We start from the raw sequence: 24,191 nt of genomic DNA, 5'->3' as shown, positions 1-24,191 counted from the left end.
TGACCTAGCACCTGTCTCGCGCTTTCTTTTCGGAATATCAAAACAGGGAAGGCAAATAGACATTAAAAGGAAATAATGCGAAATGGATAAAAATGTGCATCTGCAAAATTGTGACGTCTAAAATAATTAACTTTTCAATTAATTATTTTCCTGAAACTCTTGTTGTACCTATTTTTATTGATCGTCACGCAAACATGTAGGAGATTTCTTCGTTCGAAGAATAGCCGTACAGAGGACATGCTTTAGACGTTAGCAGACTCAATATGATGAGAAATAGTTTAATTTACAAAAGACAAACCATTTATGCAAACTTAAACTAATAAAATATTATGTTCCCTCAGAATCTAGGATGTCAAAAATGCGTCTGGTGATTCTTAGATGCATTGTTTGACTGTCCGGGCTGTGAAGTTTTCATTTCCAGGATGTAAAATAACAAACTAGACACTTTTATAACGACCGATGCCGTGTTATTATTTTCTTTTTTTCGGTGTAGCTTTAGTATTGGAAGCCGAATGATACATCTCGTTTGTCAAATTAATGAAAGTAATGAAAATCAAGCATTATATAGGTGTATCCGTGTATCGCACGGAGCGTTACATTACGCGCTGAGCAGAGAACATTCCTTGCGGTAAATGTTTTATCAATTACGCCTAAATAATATTGATAAGTTAATGAAAAAAGGAGATTTATCGTAGGAAGCCAAGGAATGCGCTTTGCCTACTCTCCTCACTGCTCGATAGCGTGTATCTCATTCAGTTAAGTTCGCCTTCAATAATCATGATGGCAATATGAGTGGCGTTGGAGCACGAATAGTTGCGCGCAGTGGTTCTGTCACGTATGCACCGTCCCGGCAAGGAACACACGTTGATTAGTCAAAATCGAAGATGTTGTCACTGAGGCATTTTTTTTCTCCTTCATTGAAACCAATCTTTGACTGACTTGCACCGAAAAAGGCATGGTAAAATTACTGGGAAGCGGCACCAGCTAACTTTCTGAAATATCGTCACTTTCGGCAAAAATATCACAAGCGTCATGCGACGTTTAAAAATTTCCGCCACCATCATATTTTTTTACGGGAAATTGTTCCAAGAAGCTGTCTGAAAATTTCACTGAATTTTCTTTGTGCTGCCGATAAAATTCAGTGAAATTTTCAAACAGATTCAACCAACAATTTCTCTGTAAAAATAAATATAATGTCAGCGGAAATTTTTAAATGTTGCATGGCGCTTGTGATAATTTGGCCGAAAGGTGACGATATGCCTCGCACTGTCGCAAAAGACAAGGATCTGCTCGATAAATCCCCTATCCCACTCTTACGATCGATCGCACCCATTCTTTAAATGGGAAGAATCAGCCTTTTTAACGGCGATTTCCCCGCGGATTTTGCACCAACATGAATAAAATTTCTTAGCTTCCACGGCCGTAGGTGTGTCAGCATCAAACTTCAGTGGGGAGCAAAAATCCAAAGTGCTACATGCAGTATCGACTATTTTTTTACTCCTGAGATCTCCGTGAGGCCCAAGATGGCCAAACCAATTAGAAGCGAATTCTACATAGATTGCCGAAATAGCGAAGAGAGCCATAACTCTCAAATTTTAAAAAACCAGTTTCCTTAAAAAATTCGTCTAATCTCTTTGAGATAAAATATCTGAAATAGCGAAAACAGCAAAAATCGTCTTAGTTATATGAAAACGAGACATGTGGATCCCTAGTAAAAGTGAATCAGCCTGACGTCAGGCAATGTTTCATTAATTACCCTGAGTCAGACTGAATCAGTCAGACTCAGGGTAGTTTATGAAACATAGCCTGACGTCAGGCTGACTCACTTTTATTAGGGCGAAAGCCGTAAGTGCGCAAAAAATGACGTAGTTTCAGACAAAACAGCCTTAAGAGCAGTATTCCTCCAGAGAGGAAATGAAAAAAGAACTTTCAAGTAAAATGCCGCCCTTTCCTGCCAATGTCTAACCTTAAAATGTGTTTGTCGCGTGTTCAAAACGCAACCAGGAAAGCATGCAGAAGTCTTGCTCAACATGAAAATGAATACCCCTCTCATGTAATTGAAATAAAATTGGTCGATTTTTAATGATTTGTAGGAGTCTTTCGGATGATCGGTGGCAATTTGACAAAGATTGGAGGCTTCTCCCAGTTCCAATAAAATTTTCAGCTTAGACGCTGTTAAGCCCATTTTCTCCAAACTTGACTTTTTCACTTTCGGCTCTGTTCGCTATCACGGCAGCATATATTTGCGGCCGTACTTTTTCATAAAGGTGCCTACCCTGGCAGCGATTCCGGCAACGAGCGATCGGATAAGTGGGTCCCAGAGTTTCGACTTGAAGGTTTCATGACATTAAGGACGGGAGGGCGCCTTTATCATGCGTCACGCTAACTTTCTTGCAATTAGATTATGTTCCCGACAAGACTGTAACCTACATTTTATTCATGAAGTTACAGGAGCACATACGCGTGCGCCTATCGCGTTGGCATGTCGTCGGTGAGGCGGAACACAGAATCGAGGCTCGTGATTATTTTGTTGCCAATTGTAGCAACTGCGAAACAGGAATTCAGCCGGAGGAGGGAGGGGCGCGCTTTGAAATTCCGCAGGGTTTATGCCATTACGCTAATCCGGCCCATTTAGCCCTGGATTTCCGATTCCGGACTCATCAGCCGCCTCTGTGCCCCGCGCCGCGCCGCCCGGTTTCTTAACCCATCGCTTTCTTCGGCCCTCTCGCGCGCCGTTCGGTTCTTTGCTTTCGTCGGCGGCCGCGCTGAGCTCCTTCCTGTCACAGGTGATTTCTATTCCTCGCAAATGAGGTCTTTTAGAAAGAAAAATTCGCGGCATCCGTCATTCAATATGCTAAGTTTAAGAGCCCCTCTTTCGATGTCTCATTAAACACTTTTCCTTTCCTTCGTCAATCGTGTAACCCCAAAGCAGGCTCGACTTTTCTCTGCCAGGATTTATTCGTTTTTTTTTACTCGCTCAAGTGGTTACATGTCAGGGCCGGATTTTGGGCGGCCACATGGGCCGCGGCCCACGGCGGCAAATTAGGGGGCGGCAAATTTTGCAATTTTTTTAAATGTAGTTTTAAAGAAAAATCGGATTCAGAAAAAAAATTGCAAACGAGAGAATGTGACGAAATCTCTCATTTCCTGAGAGTATATCTCTAATTTTGTCGTCTATCTATAATACAATAGACAGCACCTTTAATGAGTCGAGTTAAGACTGAGAGAGAAATCGGGACACGGAATTTGGCCTGGAATGGCGCGGCGCGGAGAGCAATGATGACGAGGACTTGAGATGAAAAGGAGAAACTCTCGGCGCGGCGTGGCGGTCGGCATGTAACAAATATTAGCGCCTACAAGACTGCATGAATACTTCCCGCACTGCGTCAAAGACAGTGCGGTCGCTGCGGTCAGCAGCGGGCGGCGTGAAACGCATAGCGCCTACAAGACTGCATGAATACTTCACGCATTGCGTCGAACACAGTGCGTACAGTAGCGGTCAGCGTGAAACGCATACCGCATACAAGACTGCAGGAATACTTCACGCATTGCGTCAAACACAGTGCGGTCAGCGCGGCGCGGCGGCGGAAGTTGAAATTATTAAATCACAGTTATGTTTGTTCTTTCATAATTTTTTCGTTCATTTCATGTGAATGGAAGGCCTTGTCCACACAGAGATAGGTTCACAGAACTTAACTTTCGCGCCAAGTTCCGTGAAATTTTGCTAGTAGTGTTGACAGGGCTTCCGCAAAAATTATATCCAACACGAGTAGGTAAACGAGTCTTATGCATCCCTCCCCCTCCGGCACGTTCGTTTGATGGTTTTTATTGATGTTTCAAAACGAATGAGAAGGGGGCGGCAAAATACAGGCGGCCAGTGGGCCGCCCAAGTAAGTAAATACGACCCTGAATACGAGGTGAAAAGCGTATTATGAACATTAAGAAACATGTACTGCATGTATATTTGAGGGGAGGGAGTTGCAAGGTGCTCGGGAAAAGCTCATAGCAGATTTAATATTTCTAGATGCTAGTTAACTAAAAATAAGTAAAATTTCCGCATCATGCCTCCGCCAAATCGGATAGCTTTCACTATTGGGCTGAGGCCTACTATGAACATGCTCTATATAACTCTGGAGAAAAGTCAATATTGAAACATTGATCACCTGCAGTAAACCATTTGATACAGTGGCGTGGCGTGTTTTGCGATATACGGATTGATCTGTCATTTAAACCTGTGGAAAAGGATCGATGAACAGGGTGTTCGCAGCGAACAATTTAATAATCGATTCTTCACCATAGGTTTAAATGGCATAACAATCAATACATCGCAATTCACGCTACACCACTGATTTGATACCACAACTTACTTTCTGCTGGGACGTGCCACTCGTCAAAATGGCGTCATAATGACGTCAAAATGGCGTCAAAATGGCGTCAAAATGGAAGCTCAAAGTGAATCGATAAGTACAATCTGTTCGCGATTGTTGATCAAAAAAGAGTCGCGTCGCTCTATTCTGAGTTGCAACACTCATCAATCGCATCAAGTCCCGGCTTTTAGCCACTTATCGTTGAAATCGATCCACTTTGACGCCATTTTGACGAGTGGAGACAGTTCTCATATCTTATCCACTCGTCAGTAGTTCCGTTTGGCAGAGATGAGTCCATGTGAGGGAACACCCCTTTAAAATTAAGTTATTTATGTGATCAAAATACGCGTATTGGCACGCTTAAAAGGTGCTGAAAATGAGTAAAATCGGAGGGGGTCGCGTTTCGGACCCGGTCGTTCTGACGCGGAATGATCGGAAGCGAAACCCGACCCCCTCGAGGGAAGCGGCAGGAGTCGGATTCGAGGGAACTCGGGGAAATTTCGAGGGTGCGGCAACGTAAGCCCTGCGTCCCCATCGATACGACACAGGTCTGACGATAAATCACGGGCTCCCCCCGTGGAGACAACACACAGTGACTGATCGCTGAATGCTGCCAGGCGAATTGTGCATCAATACTTCCGAACCGAGCGCCCCGAACAAAGGACCGGGAACAAACCCACACGCTAAGAAAAGGTCCCTCGAAATGGTTGAAAGTGCTGGAATCGCATCACATATCTCTCCTTGATGTTACTCAATTAGTTTTTTATCTAATTAACTCCTCGCGCGATATAACGGAAAGCAGCCAATTGTTGAGGAGGAGAGGTGGCTATATTTAGGTCAATATATTGTGGCCACATTGTTGCAACGTAATCTTGTGCTCGATCGCAATACTCGTCGCTAAGAAAAAAAAAGTGGATTGATGTAAACGTTGACAAACATTCATCAAGGTACTGACTTTAGTTCTTAACTTTAGAAAAGCTTTCTCCTCCTTTGGGTTACAACCCCACCGATATGGTCGAAAAATTTGACCAAATCCATTCGCGGAAATACACGTTATCAAAGCAGGCAGAGGGAGGCCCAACATGAAAGTGGCACCAACCCCAGCGTAAACGCGGGGGGAAGGGGGTGACCTCCGTCTCCTAAATTTACTTTTCGGATGCGTCAGACCGGACACGAGCAGGCAGGTGGTCTCCGGAATGCAACTTGCTCTGATGAGTAACTACATCAAAAGAGGCGCAGAACTTTCGGGAGGACGATAAACTTTCAGAGAAGAGCCGAACTTTTAACTCAATCCCAACCTGATACTCAATTTATCATTTATTTTACCGAGCTTTGTCAATGACTCGATTGAACCGATAAATGATGGGTACTGGTAGTTGTCACCGATTCGAATGTCGCCTTCAATTTTGCCGCATAGGCAACAATCCTACCGGAGAGCGCGAATAGTTATCTACCCGAAAAACACACATTCAGACGCTTTGCTCTAACAAGGCTGTAAGATTTTCATTCCCTTAACTATTTGGGAATTACATATAGTACCTCGACAATTTGATTTACTACCAGAGGGTAAGCCCCCGTGCGCTTCGCGCCTCAAGCGTTTTGCGTCGCAACGCGTACGTTACACCGATGATTTATTTCATTATTGAAATGGAAGAACTACTGAGCGTCAATTCTCAATAACATGATTTTTTTTCTCTTTCCAAAGAAAATTCTGAAAAAAACTTTAAGGGGTAATGTTGATTTATTTTGCCTTAAAAAAATTGGAGTGAGATTTTTAAACACCAGAACAAACCAGATACGTAGTTTGAGAATTTAACGTCGAGATACGTCGACTTCAGGGGTAAATACATCTAGCTCCTCCTAAAGAAGTGAGCGTATTTTCTTCTACTCGTTGGTTTTTCCATTCGCGTCCGGAGTTTTAACGGCCCGACATTTAGAGCTATCTCGCAAAACGTCGAACTCGACGATAAATTTTATAATTTTTTACTTTGAAGCTTGTTTACATTTTTTTTGGGGCAAATTTCATAGAATTCGTTTGTTTTGTTTCAGGTGGAGAATTCATTATCCACGTACGAGCCGCATGCCTGCGTTGTAGTTTATTCAATCGTGAATAGGTCGTCTCTAAAGGCTGCAGAGGAAATCCTCAATTATTTATGGAGAGAGAATTTCACACAAGAAAAGTCTGTTATAGTAGTCGGCAATAAAGCAGATCTCGCCCGTGCTAGGGTCATCTCTGCAAGTGGTTAGTTTTACTTTCATTGTATTAATTTATACAGGGTGATCCGGGGTTAAAAGGCCAGACTGCAGGAGCATGTTCTATGGGTCCAAGTAAGACTTTTTTGTCGTATAAAGGTTTTTTTTTCCAAAAGTGCCCCCAATCGAAGCTACGACCCCCCCCCCCCCCAAAAAAAAAAATTTCAGAAGCTAAATCGTTTTGCCTGAATTTTGGCAACGGTTGTAAACCAAATCTCATGAAAATTTGTACTACTCTGTACTTCTATGCCTCTTCTATAAATTATGAAAAAAAAAAGAAAAAAAAGAAAAAGAAAAAAAATCACAATTTGAAGAGGGGGTCTAAGGGTGTTTCGGCTCCTGCAGTCTCACCGTTCAACCGTGGATCACCCTGTATTCAGACCTCAAAAGAAAACATCAAGAGCATATCGTCCATCGATGTTGAAACTCCCAAAATACTATATTTTTTTGCGGTGTTAAAATCTCTATCCTAGTTTTTTTAAAGGATAAAAAATTGGATTTTTAAAACGTTGACATTCAAATATATGAGAAGTATTTGAAGGAGAAGGGACGAGAAGAGTTTATAGATTTGATGAGTTATTTTCCCAAATCAATTGAAAATTCGTAAGCTCCTCTCCATAGAATGGGCCTGTTGCATGCAAGAGATACAGCCGCGCGAACAGACTTTTTAGAGGTTTAATGACACGAAAATTACGATGGTCACATTAAAAAAGTCTGAAATACACTCCTTACTGCGCAATTTGCGTTGTTAGGAACGCGCTTTTTCAAATTTCCCGCGTCTGGGGGCAGTTTTCTAATCACCGGAAACGAGCAAACGGCGGGCTCGGTGATTTCCGGAAGATGTCGAGTCGTTGTTGTTGTTGTTATTTTTTCCTTCAGTTTGTTTACAAACCCAACGTGATCTCTTATAGTGGTCCATATACGCTTTATGCAGTAACCAAATCGATCAACTTTTAAATATCCAACGCAATCCTTCTACATTTCATTTCACGATATCACGAGCTCCGATTTTTAGGTTATGTTGTCAGTTTTAGTTGACCGGAAATAGCCGCGAGTTGCCGTTAATTGTCTCCGTTAGAAAACTGCCCCCAGACGCGGGAAATTTGAAAAAGCGCGTTCCTGACAACGCAAATTGCGCAGTAAGGAGTGTATTTCAGACTTTTTTAATGTGAGCATCGTAATTTTCGTGTCATTTAACCACTAAAAAGTCTATTCGCACGGCTGTATCTCTTGCATGCAACAGGCCCAATTTGACTTTTTTTTCTGGGCATGTGGTGAAACGCCTAATTTGACCATTTGCCTGCGACACACGCAATAACATAGCTATGCTTCAACGGATATAATGCCAGCTTTGTTTCTCTCTCTCTCTTTTCTTTTAATTTGCATTTGTTCATTTTTGCACAGAGGGAAAAGCACTGGCCGCATCGCGAGGCTGCAAATTTATCGAAACCTCAAGCGGGATCCAGCACAACGTCGACGAGCTCTTGGTCGGAATCCTCAAGCAAATTCGACTCAGGGAGACGAGAGAGAGGAAGCAACAGAAAAAGGTCCTCTCCCACGGCTCCAGAGCTTCGCTCACATTCAACATAGCACGGGATATTTTCCATCGAATCTGCCTCAAGGATAGTAAATCCAAATCATGCGAAAACCTCCACGTCTTGTAACCTCTCCTTCTGAACACTCGCGCATTCAAAAGGTCCAGACATGGGTCAATTTGCCTAAGTATCGGCAAATTTGCAAAATCCGGCCTTTTTTCTCGTAGACGGATCCAGAGGGGGGCACTGGAAAAAAAAACACATTGGATCTAGAGTCCAGACTACTGAAAACATTGACAAGAAAAAATACTCTTGACTCAATCAGATTTTTGCTTGAATCCAAAGGAAATCCGCTCAAATCAAGAGGCTTGGTTCTTGATTTAAGCAAAAATCCGATTGAATCAAGAGTATTTTTTCTTGTCGATGTTTTCAATAGTCTGGACTCTAGATCTAATGTGTTTTTTTCCAGTGGGGCGTAGGGGGTGTCAGCCCCCCCACACCTTCGCCCGAGAACAAGGAGAAAGAAGAAGGGGTAAAAGAAAGGAGGCAGGAACGGAGAAAAGTAGAAGGCAGGGCGTTAATTTGGTATAATTATTCACGACGAAATTGACTAAAACTGCGTATTAGATGCATTAAAATTTTGAAAAGTTTGGGGGAGCCCCCCCATACCCCCCTATGCCCCCCCCCCGTTTCAAGTGTCTGGATCCGCCTATGCTTTTTCATAAATGCCTATGAAATAGAATTATTTTGCCAAAACTCTAAAAAACTGTTTCAGTTCTAGAATTATAAGCTATACTCTTCATGGTAGATTGTAGCAGCGCATAGATGCAGTAGGTCGATTTTTGAATCGTTATCGAATGATATTGATCGATAACTCCCTATTTTTGCAATGCTATGTATCTGTCAAGGACATTCGATAACGATTCAACAATCCAGGCCCAGATCGCACCGCGCCGAGTGGCGTTCGATACATTACAAGCAATCAAATGGCAACTGATGCCGCACGGCACTGCGTGACGTCGCTGAGCCGATTTAGGGGGAATCATGGCTTAAGGAAAGGGTGGCGCCGGTGATTGAAATGTAATCCACTTTGACTTTAAGCTTACAGGAAAGGGTGTGCCATGGAGATCTACTTGAGTCCAATTATGTGAAAAAAATTCTTTGCAAGAAGTGCCAAATATCAACTGTGTAAAATCACGAGCCACGCTGAAGATACCTCTTGTACTCACGAGCACGCCTTCAACAGTTTTTCAGTAATGAGAAAATGCTTAAAACGACCTCTAGCTATCCGTAAGAGACAGTGGAGATTTTTGAAAATTGGCAACACTGATTTTCTTCCCCTTAAATGCACGTAAAACGATCGATTCTTGGTGTGACATCTTGCCCGACCTAAAATCGATATTTTAAAGGGATTTAAATGGAGGAAAAACAATGTTTCCAACTTGCAAAATTACCACTGCTAAGTCAGACATCAAAATGTCTACATTTTGCAATTACTAACTACAATATCTGTCTCAGTTAGGAAATTGCAATGAAAAGAACACTTCACTCTTTATAAATCATAATTTGGTTATATTTTCATTATTTTTGTTTACATTTGAGGCACCGCCATCTTGGCGCACTCATTTGTGGCTCCATGAGCGAGAACCAATCAGAATTGGATTTTTTTTAGGCCGCTTTCAGCCCAATCGAGCCCGACCACAAGTGAGATATCGTAACTCTGGGTATAAAGGGACTTTAGAATATATCACAACCCAAGTAGCACACAGGAAGGAAAAGTAACAAAAATCTTGCGTCTAATATAGGAAGTAGAACACGAAGTAGCTTAAGCTGTTGGTTGGTTTTTTTTTATTTTGTGTTAGTTTTTCCTATGTCAAATCGACCAAATCTTTGTGTTGAAAACCTGCGAATGTGTTAAGCCATTTAAACCAATGGAAAAGTATCGATAAACAGGGTGTTCGCAGCGAACACCTTAATAATAGATTCTTTACCATAGGTTTAAATGGCATAACAATCGATACATCGCAATTAATGTTTCAGAGTAGCCTACGGTTGGGGTCGATCAGACACAAAACTGTGTTGAGCAAGCAAGTCCTTCAGGTCGACCTGACACAAAAAAAAGTAACACAAAGTAACGCAGAGAGACATCAAACACGGGAATGTTTATCTTTGCACGGATTGCAATTCATTGAAATTGCACAGTAAAATTATTGCCACTGCATCAAAAAGTTGTGTGTGTTGCCTATCTACTCATCGAAGGGGCACCTTGTCGAAATAAATTGCAATGAAATTGAAAAAAGTTGCAATTTTTTTTTTTTTGCATTGCAAATTACCTCTTCGATGTATGGAGCTCATCGTATCGATCGTTTAAAATATGCATTTATCGGCTAAATGATGTAAAACTTTATTGCAATTTTATTTCAATATTTTCATCGCACTGTGCTACTTGGGAACACAGCGGAACAGTGCGGACTGATTACAATCATAGAATCTTTAATGATTATATTTTAAAGCTTTTGTAAATACATTTAATTCCGACTGAGGATCTTGGATTCCATTCTTTGCCTTTATCTTTAATAATCTTCTAAATATTGTATATGATTTTATACCGTGCGATGTAGTTTCCCGCGGACCTCTTCCAAAGCTCCCAAATCTTCGTATAATCACAGGGACGCCTAAGTATAATGATAAGATTTATCCAGATGAATTGCGTCATAAATTACTGACGCACTTGAAAATACTCCATTAAAATCGGTCGATAAGAGCACAAAAGTCTCAAAATAAGCGCTTCAGCCTAAAAAATCACCAAATTATGAAGTAAGCGTAAAGTTGAAGAGAGAGATGAATCACTTGTTGGAACTAGCTTCTTATGGGTCATTAGAAATAATTAAACTGATGAAGTTAGTTCGATGGTTAAAAAGTATAGAAAAACCGTACGAGTTCATAGTATTTACAATGAACAGATTGCGGTCCGAAACGCGAGTCGTTTAAGGGTAGATTTTTTTCCTTCAATTTTCAGGAGGCTTTTTTTCTTCCTTTTTCTGCTTTATGACGGGTGTCCAAAAGATTTGCTGGACACCCGATCAGGGAAAAAAATCCACCCTTTGACAGAGAGTTAGTGATTTCCTTAACTCTCGTTAAAATTCATTATAAAACTGTGATTCTGAGTAAAGAGCGGAAGAGCTCTTTCAAACACAAATTTTCCATTTCGAAGAAAAAAGAAAAAAAAGGAGCGGACATTTTGAAACACCGCAATGGAGATACGTGCTTTTGCACTTTAGACATAGATATAGTTCCGTAACGCTTCTACAGTTGCTTTCCTGCTTGGTCGTAATTGGTGCTGCTTTAAACAGCATAGCTCTTTGAAGGCAAATTTGTGCTCGAATGAGCCTTTTTTCTTCATTCTGAGATTCCAGTTTTAATTGAATTTTAAGGCTCCTCGGCCAAGTATACAACTCTCAATCAATTACAATTCATGTAATCTTCCATTTACACTTTATTGTCTCTTAAATAATTTGCAATCATATCATAGTTATCAGTGAGATTTTGATTTTAGCCGTGATATTTTTATCTGTAATGTGCAATAATTACACTGATTTCACCTAGTCCGGGAGGAAAATTACTTCATGAAGTCCTATTATTTTTATGACCATTTTATTACTTTGTGTATATACTGTACCTTCATTACCTTGTCACTTCTAAAACTGCTGTAACAGAGGGAATTGGCAACAGGTTGGACGTTAGGGTATGTTAAACGACAGATCAATGGTTCAGGTCCCGCGAAAGTAGACCAAAAATTTGCAAGTCAGAATCGGATCAAACGTCAAGTGATACCGCTAGGTACGTAATTCATTGATTATTCCGTGAATACTTATCAGATGTATCAATTTAAAACTATTATTAATCATAATTTTGGTCATAATAACGAGTGACCTCCGAGAAAGATACCCAAAATGTTTCATAACAATGAGGTGAGAACATTGCTGAATGAAACATTGCCATAACTTGGTAAAAATTGGCGATAGGACCTGCGTTTCGAAATACCATAGGAGTTCTTATAGCCGACTGAAGAAGGCGATAGAAAATCATATAGCTGGCTGTAGAAAGTGGAAAAAATCATATGGCCGGGCTACACGAAGCGATACAAAATTATACAGCCCGGCTGTAGTTCCTATCGCCGGGCTTTACACTTCATCGCCTGGCTGCTGCTTTTTCGCCATCGGCTATAAAAGACTATAAGAAACTAGGGGGCTACGCCCCCTGGCCGCTACGCGGCCCAACCCCCTGAAGGCGCTCCGCGCCATCAATGGGCCGCTTCGCGGCCCTATTTTTATCCCTGTAGTGTTAGTTTTATTTTTCCCCTAAAAAATTACAATATGATGTATACTTTAATTTTAAACTTTACTTGAAATTACTTCAAAATTAAAAGGACGCGTTTTGGAATGACTGCTTGATGAAATATTGCAATAAAACGATTAGCAATGATAGGCAGACATTAACTATGAATCTATGAGTCGGGGATCGAACCCACACCGAGATCAAAGTGGACGCACTCGACGTCTTAGACGACTCGGCCACCGCTCAACGTGAGGTTCCAGATACGAATCTTGTGTAGATAAGTGTAGAGCTGATGCGCAGGCTACACAGCTACTGCGCAACCTCCTTGACCACTGCGCATCCTCCCGCGCATAGCGGTAGCAGTACCGGAGCATTCTGTAAACTCACTCACTTTTATAACGTGATTTTAAAAAAACCTGGATCCTTTTTCCAAAATCTGATTACAGCGGGCTCATCTAGGGCCAATTACCTGTCGATTTACGCAAAAATCATGGAAATCGGCCCGGTAGAACGCTCAAACGAACTATGACAAAAAGTATAAATTTACATTGTTTAAATGGGAGAATTCGCAACTTTACCACGTAATATAAAAAAACCTGGGCCATATTTTGAAAATCTGAAAAGAGTTGGCTTATCTAGAGGCAATTGCCCGTCGATAGCCGCAAAAATCATGAAAATCGGCCCGGTAGAACGCTGGAACTAAGCGTTACCAGTTTCGCAAAATTAGGAGGTCTTGGAGCTTATAGTATAGATTGTGTAGAAATTCGTGTGCTTTGTAAATCCTTAAGTTTGTACGGAATCACCTTAATATTTACAAAACCCACATTATATTTTCCTTTACTACATATCTTTTTTCATCAATTAAAATGAGAATAATCCATACAGAGTGTGCAAACATTTCAAAGTCATGAGTTGAAAAACACTGACTCCACGAGATTAAATATTAGAGCCTAACACAAAGCGGAGCAGCGGGCGCACTGGCGCCTACAAACCTAACAGGGATACTTCACGCATTGCGCAATGCGTGAAGTATCCCTGTTAGGTTTGTAGGCGCCAATGCGCGTTCCGCGCTGGCTGCCCGCCCGCCGCGCCGCGCCGGCCGTAGCGTATCACGGCGCTTGAAGCAACTATTTCACACCAGAGGTATCGCACAGTATCATACAAAATTGAAGGCTCTCCAACATATTAGAAATGGCAGGCATCCTTCAAAAGTACGGGGCTTTCCTCGCAAAATAAATCAAGATACTTCGGCCCAAAAAGAGAGCGGTAGTCCAAAAACTCACTAAGTCCTAGCATCCGTAATTAGTAACTTTTAGCATACATTTTATCGCCAGGATGTTGCTCAATCGCTATCGGCTATAAAAGGCTATAAGAAATTGTGTTGCCGGCTAGAGAAGCTATTGGAAATCTTACAGCCGGCTGTAGGTCTGTGGTATTGTGGAACACAAATTCTACTGCCAATTTTTACCAGGGTAATGTCGCCAGAAAATGTTGTGATTTCTGCGACCAAAATAACGTTGTAACAATATTGCCAAAACTTTCTCAGGAAACGTTGCCACTAAAATGACAACGTTCCTACAACGTTGCCTTGCCGGACGGAAAGAGATAATCAGAGTAGTTTTTAATAATGGTCTTTGAGGCCAAATTTTTCTACTTTTCTCCTCTAAATTCTTTAAACTTTCATTGTGTTCAGTTGTTCCAACTTTTTATCGTGTAACTAAGTTTTATTGTAAAAAGTTTAATAAATGTTTTTTTCTCTTCTTTATAAGAAGTTTTAATAATGTTTTCCCAGGTAGGGTCATGAACGATTGAAATTGTTTAATTGCCTGCGTTCATCAGAATTGCCAAAAATGCAAAGAATCAACTACTCATTAAAATAAGTTACATAAACAAAATAATAAAATAAATTAGTGAATTTAAAAAAAAATGTGACGAGTGGGAAGTTGTGAAGTTGACTGAGGGGGGGGGGGGTGCGCCAATCAAACACATCCCCTCCACTCCCTCACCTTTCTCGTTCAAGTAGTTTCCTTGGTACAACGAAAATCGTCCCATTTGTAGGAATATGAGATATGTTTGATGCTCCGCAGCCCGTGACAAGGTATATACAATAATAACAATTTAAACAGCTGGTAACAGCGGTATCAAGGGCAATTTTCACATAAATACCACCAAAACATTTTGGCTGAAAACTCAGCCTTCCTCAGTTGGATAAAAACAGTAAAACATTTTAAAAATCCAAAAACCTAGTGATTGGCTGCAGCTTTAAAAGCGAGAAAAATGTTGTCAACCTAGAACATTTTAGAACATCATTAGAGGAAAACAACATTTTTCTAGCGTTGAAAGGCACAGCCAAGTACTAAGTTTTTAGATTTTTAAATTTTTTCACTGTTTTTATCCGACTTAGGGAGGCTGAGTTTTCAGCTGAAACGTTTTGGTGGTACCTACGTGAAAATTAGCCTTGTTTCTTCCTGTTTAAATTGTTATAATTGTTTATAGGGGCACTCATCCAAAATTCCCTCCACACGGGAAAAAATACGATAATCGTCACAACCAACGGCTGATTAAAAATTTGCCATGGCATCAACCGTGCGGTAGTTATGATAGTGTCGCGGTAGACGACACAACTAACCCGGTAGTTACAACTACCACACTACCGCCATGGCGCATTTTTAACCTGCCGCTAGTTGTGCCGACTACCCTATTTTTCCCGTGCATCATTTCATTCAGTATACTCCTTCATTTTAATGGAGATGTTGCATGTGTGAGGGATTTGCGATTTGACCATTGATTCTAAAGTAAAAGTTCGCGAGAAACACGATGGTGCCACTGGTTTTCTCTGAAATCATCTCCCAAGCTCAAAAAAAGCTCTCAAAGTGAAGCCAAAATGGAGGGGATATCCCACCCTACCCTGAGAGTCCACCTCTACATGAAAACAAACTCTCCATACAAAGATAGGGAGCAAATACATTAGCAGGGTTGCCGTGTTTTCAGTTTTGAAGTCCCCAAATAAAGTGGCAACCCTGCTAATGTATTTGCTCCCTATCTTTGTATGGAGAGTTTGTTTTGATGTAGAGGTGGACTCTCAGGGTACGGTGGGATATCCCCTCCATTTTGGCTTCATTTTGAGAGCTTTTTTTGAGCTTGGGAGATGATTTCAGAGAAAATCAATGGCACCATCGTGTTTCTCGCGAACTTTTACAGAGGAATCAATGGTCAAATTGCAAATCCCTCACACATGCAACATCTATATATATATATAAAGTCGCTTTATAACGCACTCTGGCGTTCTACGACACCCAAGCGCCACATATGCCTGTCTTCCCAGAGGTTATCGGGCAACTGACACCGCAACATCTCTTTGTCAACGCCCTGCCGCCAACCCTTTACGGGACGTCCCCGTCGCCTCTTCCCAGGTGGTACCCAATCCAAAACTTGTTTGGGCAACCTCTCCTCCGACATTCTTTGCACATGTCCATACCAGCATAACTGCCTGGACATGACGTCGTGCACGATATCTTTCTCAACCTTCATCACCTGGCGAATTCTCTCATTACGGACACGGTCCCGTCTCGAAATGCCGGCAGATCGCCGCCAAAAATCCATTTCAGTTGCCCTCAACATTTCTTGCGTTCTTTTCGTCAAAGGCCACACTTCACTACCATAGAGCACGATACTTTTAACGATGGCGTCATATATCCGGTGCTTGTTTGCCTTTGAGATGCTCTGATCCCAGAGCACCCCGTTCAGCATCGCGATGGCTCTCCTGCCCTGGATGATCCTGTCCTTAATTGCTCTATCCATCCTTCCATCCTGATCGAGCCAAACACCGAGATACTTATACTCGTCACACTCTTCGATGCGCCGTCCATCCTCAAGCTCTATGCTTTGCCGTTGATGCGCTGCTCCCACGACCAGCTTCTCTGTCTTGGACACACTAACGTCCATGCCCCATTTCCGATATTCTTCGACCAACTTCCGCGTCATGTAATCTGCATCTTCCTCATCTTGAGCTACAACGATCTGGTCATCGGCAAAGCATAGAGTATAAAGGGTCTGCCCATCAAGGAGTGGAACGCCCATTCCTGCAACCTTCTTTTTCCATTCCTCTAAAACGTGCTCTAGGTATACCTTAAATAGTGTTGGTGACAAACAACAGCCTTGTTTTAGCCCTTTTGTGACGAAAAAACCTCCGGACAACTCTCCACGACATTTAATTTTTGCTATCGTCCCGTTATAAAATGATTTAATTGCCCCCACAAGTCCTTTGCTAAAACCCCTTTTTTCCAAGGCTTCCCAAAGCTTCACTAACGGCACGCTGTCATAAGCTTTCTGAAGATCCACAAACACCAAGTGCAGCTCCTGGCTGACCGCCCTTTTCTTCTCGATGACCTGGGTAATGGTGAACAAATGGTCGACGGTAGACCTACCGGCTCTAAAACCAGCCTGTTCTTCGGCTTCCTGGCCGCTCCAAACCTCTTCGACCTTTGCCTTGAGAATTTTACCGTAGACCTTGCTCAAGGTTCCTGTGACCGATATACCTCTGTAGTTGTCGCAATCTTGCTTACTACCTTTCTTATGACTGGGAGTAATCCAAGATTCCTTCCAATCCTTTGGTATTTCGGAACCATGCAAACAGTCTTGCATAAGTTTCCTCAGATGTTCAAATAGTTTACCGGTACCACATTTTATCAACTCCGCCGGTATACCCCCAGGTCCAGGAGCTCTGCGAGTTTTCAACTCCCTCACAGCCTTCACTACATCTTGGAGCTGGATCTCCACGTTGGAATCTTCTTTAGTGCTTATGACTCCGCCTTGAAACTCGGGTCGCCTCTCCGTTAATAAATCTTTAAAATAGTCCTCCATCTTGTCAATTGGTATCGGAGATATGATGTCGCGCATTTTATTCCGTCGCAACCCTTTGATCACTTTCCAGCCTTCCGTACTTTTCCGGCCTCCAAGGTAGGTATTTATCTTCATGCAGCTTTCTTCCCAAGCCTCATTTTTCTTCCGAGTGATTACCCGACGGACTCTTGCTTGAGCCTGTCTGTACATGATTTTATCATCCAACTTTTGGGAAGAGAGAAACTGATGATACCTATTCCTTTTCACATTTATTTCCTCCTCTACCTCCGCATCCCACCAGTACGGTTTTCTGTTATCATTTTTTTGATCAGAAACCCCCAGGGCCTCCGCTGCCGCCGAGTGAACGCAATTCTTAATGAATTCATACCGCTCTTCCGTACTGCCATCGCATGCATCTCCTAACTTTTCATCCAGGCGCTTTGCGTACAGAGCCTTGACACTCGGGTGCTTTAGGCTATCGATGTTGTACTGAACTTGATGTACGCGTTGTCGCTCCGGTTGTTGATTGTCGCCTTGATCGTTCTGCGACACACGAGCGGGAAAGGCTACATCCGCTCTGAGGAAATAGTGGTCACTACCGCAGGAGAGTCCTCTACATACCCTCACCTGCTGGATCTTCAGGTTTGTTACCTGTTTAACGAGCACGTAGTCAATGATGGATCTTAAGCCGCGGGTAGGTTGGACCCAAGTATATTTGTGAATATCCTTGTGTTGGTAGAACCCGTTCAATACTTTTAATTCCCTCTGCTCGCAAACGTCGATAATGCGGCTTCCGTTGTCGTTCACTGTAACTTCACCGAACGGGCCAACGATTTTACTGTTAACCCGGGATCCCGTTCTTCCATTTAGATCTCCCAACACAAGGACTTCTCTCCCAGGTCCTACCTTCACTACCTCCTCGTCCAGTTCTTCAAAAAACTGATCCTTAAGTGCGATGGTAGCATCATCATTGACCCCGTATACCCCCAAAACAGTGACTCTGTGACCGTGCATAGTTAGGTTCATCTTAATCATGCGAGCGTTGATGGCTTCCCAGTTCTTAATATTTTTTCGAAATTTTTTGCGGATCAGAATTGCGACACCCTGCTGTGCACGCTGATGTTTTGGCACTCCACTGTAGAATAAATCATAGTCCCCAAGGCTCTCTGATCCGTGGCCTTTTTTCTTCGTTTCCGTTATTACCGCCACGTCGATCCCGTTGTTCTTTATCTCCGATACCACTTCCGTCAGTTTCTTGGAAATGCCTTGCACATTCCAAGTACCAAAAGCGAGGGTCGTTTTCCGTAATCTAAGTCGAAGAGTCCGTTTGTTTCCATGGTTACCGAGGCATATGTTATTGGGTTTTTTGACATTGTACATTTTTTCCGAGGATCGGGGAGTCAGCCCGATGCCCCAACCCCCAACCTGGAGGACCAGGGTTTGATTTCGGAGTTACCTCTCCTAGACAGGTTGCTTTCACTACAGCTAAGAGCCCTGTCTACCCACCCCCTTTGAGGCAGGGGCTACCAGCTGGGGTCCGCAGGATTGCTAAACCTGTGACAGTACAGTCCCCCATACGGTTCCGCAGCAACATCTCCATTGGAAATTAATAATCGGATTGGTGATAATTTTTTGTGACTTTACTTTGGCGATAGGTCTTCTTGTGATCGCGGATGTTTCGTCCTGTCAAGCGCGGTAACAAGTTTTCTGCTTTCATGATAAATGTCTTTCCGAGAGGGAGATACCGCGGTACGGAAATAGAGTCGCTTAAGCTCCTCAGCTTTATCTGACGTGAAAAGGTCGCTCGTCCCGTTCAGTATAATCCGTCTCATTTCTGGCCAGCTGGTGCTAAACTAAGGTTTACTTTCATGTTTTGAGCCAGCGCGTACTTCCAAAAAATTGATATTATGGAGGTTTTTTTCAGCTGTTTTCCTTAGATTTAATACTAGGCATTATGTGAGCATTTTAAGAATAATACACCTTTAATATTGCATGTCTTGCTTCATAAACTTTTATAGAATGCTTAAATCTTATAAACCGACTAGCCGCTGTGGCTCGCTTCGCTCGCCTCGCGTCTAGCCGGGGGCTCCGCCCCCTGGACCCCCGGTCACTCGCTTCGCGAGTGACTTACGGCTCGCAAGCGAGCCGTATTCCGTGCCGTAAATGCAAAAAGATGATAAAGTAATGTAATCCAATAAGAACTCTTCTGAATACATGAATACGAGAGGCATTCCTTCCTAAATTAGTTTACCTGTTTTCAGTTCCGTAATGATCTTCCTTGTAAATTTTCAAAAGAAAAACGAAATTACGCGAAATTGCCAAGAAGCATTATGGATAGTTTTCCTGTAAGGGATTTTTCTTCGGGGGGGGGGGGGGGGGCATTAACTGTGAGTTAAATAAGGCGAAGTCCCTCCGGAATATGACAATGTAAGCCCTGCGCACTTGGTATTGGCCAGGAGGAGTAGCTCACTGGCGTCCTCCAGGACTCCAGCCAACACCACGCCAAAGCTACAGACTTAAACAATCATACGTCGGGTGGCGCCAGTAGTAGAGAAATTTAGGACTTAAGAAAAGAGCAAATTTCGAATGTTACATGAAAAAAAGCATCTCATGCATTTGGCCATCATATAAATGGATGTATTTTCAAATGAATTTCGCGCAAAAGTATGAACGAACGGGGTACAAAACGTATTACCTTATAAAAGAAGGATTTTCGGTTACTCGGCACTGACCGGCAAAATACATGTAAATTTGGAGTTACTCCTCCTAGTCGTTAGCTACTCACTCAAGGAACATTCTGCGTAAAAAATTCGAGTGAATTGTTTGAATGTGTAAATTATTAGACTCATTAATTAGTATACGCACTAAAAAGAGACAAACTTCATGCACAGGACGCAACAATCTCGCACATTTGCACCCAGAAAATATGAGTAGAAATTGTGTAGAACGTTTCTGGCGAAAACAGGTGTACAATAGCCTCGCACTGGGTTGGACACTAAAAAACCGAGGATATTCCGTAAAAAAAGAAAGGAAAGAAAGTATGAGTAGAAATTGCTAAATATCCATTCATCGACTGGCGCGGCCGCAAAAGAACGTATCTCGCGAATACAGAGGCAAAATAGTATCACTCAATATCGGACACTCACAAATCGGAACTGTTCCGTGAAAAAAGAAAGAAAAATTGAGCAGATATTGTTAAGTACCCATTGATCAACTAACATAACCGTAAAAGAACGTATCCGACGAAAGCAGATGAGCGATGGGCAACCTCTCAAAAAGTCGCGAGATTTCGAAATCTAATCAGTGTTGCTCTCGAGATGCAGGATGCAGCTAAGTTGGCAGCGTACACGAATAGACTGATTTTCGGAGCAACTCAGAGGAAGCAATTCAGTCCTGAAAACATTTTGTTTCCTGTTTTTTCCCACGGTTTTCCTTTGCTCTTCGATAAAGGTAGCTGATGTAGGGGTAACGGGAGGGACAAACATAATTCTGCATTGGTAAGGAAGAACACCGTATGAGTCTTCAGACGTTGCCAAATTTCCCCTGGAAAACCGCTAAATTTCAGGAAAATTTTTGAAAATTTTGGATACTTTTGTTTTTAATTTGATCTAAAACGTCTGAATATTTCATGGGGAAAATATTCATAATTTTCCTCAAAAATAAACATTTTATCAAAGAAAATTTGGCAACTCCCGAATGTTCATATGTCGTTCTTCCTTAGCACGGCAGAATTGCAAACACTACGCTTTAAAAAAGAGACCATTTTCGGTTTTCTTCAAAGTATTCGGACATAACTCCAATAAAAATACAATGAGAGGATTAGCGCGAGGTTTGGATGTCGCTCCCTGGTCGGAAAATCATGTTTTGACTCGTCTGCCGACAAAATCTCGTCAAAGCGTTCAAGAACAGCTGGGCCTGGACAGTCAGGAGACCAGGCGGCAGCAATAGATCTCAATTCGTCATCCTTTTTTCCCTTCCTGCTCGGCCTAGTGGAGCTCCAAAAAAATTGATGAAATTTCTCTCATCGGGTTCGATTTCAACTTTCTCAGTAAATTTACGCTCTGCTAAAAAAGTATATTACAATGAACTAAATTTCGTCGTGATATGTTGATAAGTAACGGAAATATCGTTCAGCAAGTTATAAATGCAGCAGTTGTGGTATCGATCTTAGTGTACCGTAGAATCATGTATTTTCATTAGTTTGACCACCATTCTGCTCAAAATTTCACCGCGAATCGAAAAATATACACTGTAAAAAACAATTTCCGAATGATAGAAAAAATTGCATTTTTATTGTCTTTAAATTTTGAGGGTCAGATTTTGTTTGGCATTTGAGACAATAGAGCTGCGATCCCGTAGCGAGCAGTCTCGGGCTCGAGGGTTGTTAGACAAAAGGACGGGAAAACCCATGTCATCGCACCGCTTCGACAGTTTTATGGAACCACGTATCTGGGGCGGCTTCCTTTTATTCAGACAGAGCAGTGCTGAGACTGAGTCCGAGTTTGACCTTCGGCGTTGGGTGAAGGCTGTGTAGTAGTAATATGGAGAGGGATCTATTTGCATCTCTCAGCGGTTTACACAGATATGGCTGAAAAATTGGAAATTCTCATAGTTTTGCGAGCATCTAGGAGCTAGAAGCTTTCAATCGACCCAAAAATCGTAAAAATCGCCCCGGTAGATCTCTCAAAATAGGCGTTACAACAGGAACATAACCAATTCCCGGGAACTTAAGGCCGGAGGGGGGTGGATTTGGCTTTAAGAGCGTCTCAGGAAGAAGAGTCTGAAAAATTTGGAAGTCTGACAATTTTGCGAGCATCTAGAAGCTAGGAGCTTGCGGTCGACCCAAAAATCGTAAAAATCGCCCCGGTAGATCTCTCAAATTAGGCGTTACAACGGAAACATACCGCAACTCTCGGAAACTTAAGGTCGGAGGGGGGTGGATTTGGCTTTAAAAGCGTCTTAAGCGAAAGAGGCTGAAAAATTTGGAAGTCTGAAAATTTTGCGGACATCGGGACGTCAAGGGCTTTAACCAGAGTCAAGCATCGTCGAAATCGGTCCGGTAGAACTCCAGAAATAAGCGTTACAGTGAAACCCCCAACGATTTTATTTATATAGATTACAGATACCGTCCCTTTAAGGTTAGCCTTCACTTTCGCTGAATAGGCAAAAAACACACCCGGAGGACTCAGTTACACTGGTAAAAAAACCTCTTGGTTCAAGATTGCAGTTTCTTGTCGCCGGATTTAAGAGTCTGGACTCTTGTTTCAAGCGGATTTTGAATTGAATCAATGCAAAATCCGCTTGAAACAAGAGTTCAAGACTCTTAAATCCGGCGACAAGAAACTGCACTCTTAAGTCAATGCACCGCGGCATTGGTCCAAGAGATTTTTTTTTACCAGTGTATTTATTCGGAAAACCAGTGGCGTGGCGTGCTTTGCGATATATCGATTGATCTGCCATTTAAATCTATGGAAAAGAATCGATTATCAAGGTATCCGCTGCGAACACCTTGATAATCGATTCTTTACTACAGCTTCAAATGGAGAAATATCGATAATCGATCTTGCACGCCACGCCACTGCGGAAAACACACATTCATTCCATCCATTTTGATAGAACCAATAAACGATGCATAAACTTATCGGATGGGTAGATACCGTTCTTTTAATTGCCGGGGAAGCGGTGATAATCGTCGATCTAATACGGTCATGACTCTTAAAAAAAAAAAAAAAAAAAAAAAAAAAAAAAAATCTTTCCGGAGCGCGGTGAAAATTTCCACCATCAGCAAACGCAAAGCCCAATATGTCCATTTTTGGTAACAACAACAAAATATGGTGTTTGTTGGTGTTTCCATGAAAGTGAGGCAGATATTATGATCTCAAATCCAACTGGATCGAAATTTCCGAGCAATCAGTCAAAATAAGTATGAGACATGTGCACTTCGTTCGAAAGCTTTCTTTAAAGTAGTTACCTTTGCAAAACACGCGTTGGTATTTTATGTATGGTTAAAAAATACAAGGCAACCTCTTTCATCAAGTTTTCCAACTTTTACCCTCTGTTTCCTCGAGGGGAGAGCTCGTGAAAAGAGATGCCTATTAGCATAATTTTTGAAAGTTCCGAGAATGAAAAAAGATTCGGAAGGCAGGGGGAAATTAGATTTTTCTCTCACCTCGTAGGAAAAAACGACTAGAAGTCAAACAATAAAATGAAAATAAAAATAGGAAAGTTTTAAAATTTCTTAGTGTAGGAAAAGAAGAACAGTAATATTTAAGAAAATTTGCAAAAGAATAATTAATAATATCTAAATATTATTAACGAGGATAAATTCAATTAAAAATGTTTTTTCTCGCTGTCAAACTTTCAAGTTAATCCGTGGCTACTCGGAATTTTAGTGGTTGTGCAGAGGCGTTTTCGATCGATGAGTTTGCTGCTTTATTCAGACAATCTGGCAAGATTGTTGACCTCATGTACGTTTTAATTAATTTTAATTTACTGAAACTCCGCTCTCTCTTGGCCACTGTTATTTCCATCGTCGAGCAAAGTCGAAAAGCTGGCCACAGATTAAGAGGCAGCGAGACTCATTCTTGTTTTATCATTATTATTTTTTTAATTTTAAATTATTTTTAAATTTTTATAATTTTAAATTTGGACATGCGGTTATGCTCTATTGTTCTTTGAGCTTTCGCAAAACATGCCGAACATAACGAGAAAGATTTGGCCACTAAGTAAATCGGTCTATGAAAAAGCCGCTCCCCACAGCAAGAAATAATTGATATTATATATTATTTTAGAACGTCTTCAACTAAGGGGTGGGAAGACAAAGCACACAAGTGCAGTTTTTTGCTGTTTTGAGAAA

At 41.8% G+C, this 24,191-nt stretch overlaps 1 protein-coding gene across 2 annotated transcripts in view; it reads left to right on the top strand.

Annotated features, from left to right (window-relative positions):
- Nucleotides 1-14,264, top strand: part of LOC109043549 (uncharacterized) — a 54,418-nt gene extending 40,154 nt beyond the window's left edge. For both annotated transcript variants that reach the window (XM_072296905.1, XM_072296904.1), the window contains exons 6-7: nt 6,417-6,609; nt 8,025-14,264. In XM_072296905.1, coding sequence (XP_072153006.1) covers nt 6,417-6,609; nt 8,025-8,284 — 453 coding nt within the window. In that variant the 3' untranslated portion in view covers nt 8,285-14,264. The remainder of the gene's footprint in view (nt 1-6,416; nt 6,610-8,024) is intronic.
- The last annotated feature ends 9,927 nt before the right edge of the window (nt 14,265-24,191 follow it).

Source organism: Bemisia tabaci, chromosome 2 (assembly GCF_918797505.1).
Source record: "Bemisia tabaci chromosome 2, PGI_BMITA_v3".
NCBI classification, from domain to species: Eukaryota; Metazoa; Arthropoda; class Insecta; order Hemiptera; family Aleyrodidae; genus Bemisia; species Bemisia tabaci.
This window is presented reverse-complemented; position numbering and strand designations above follow the sequence as displayed.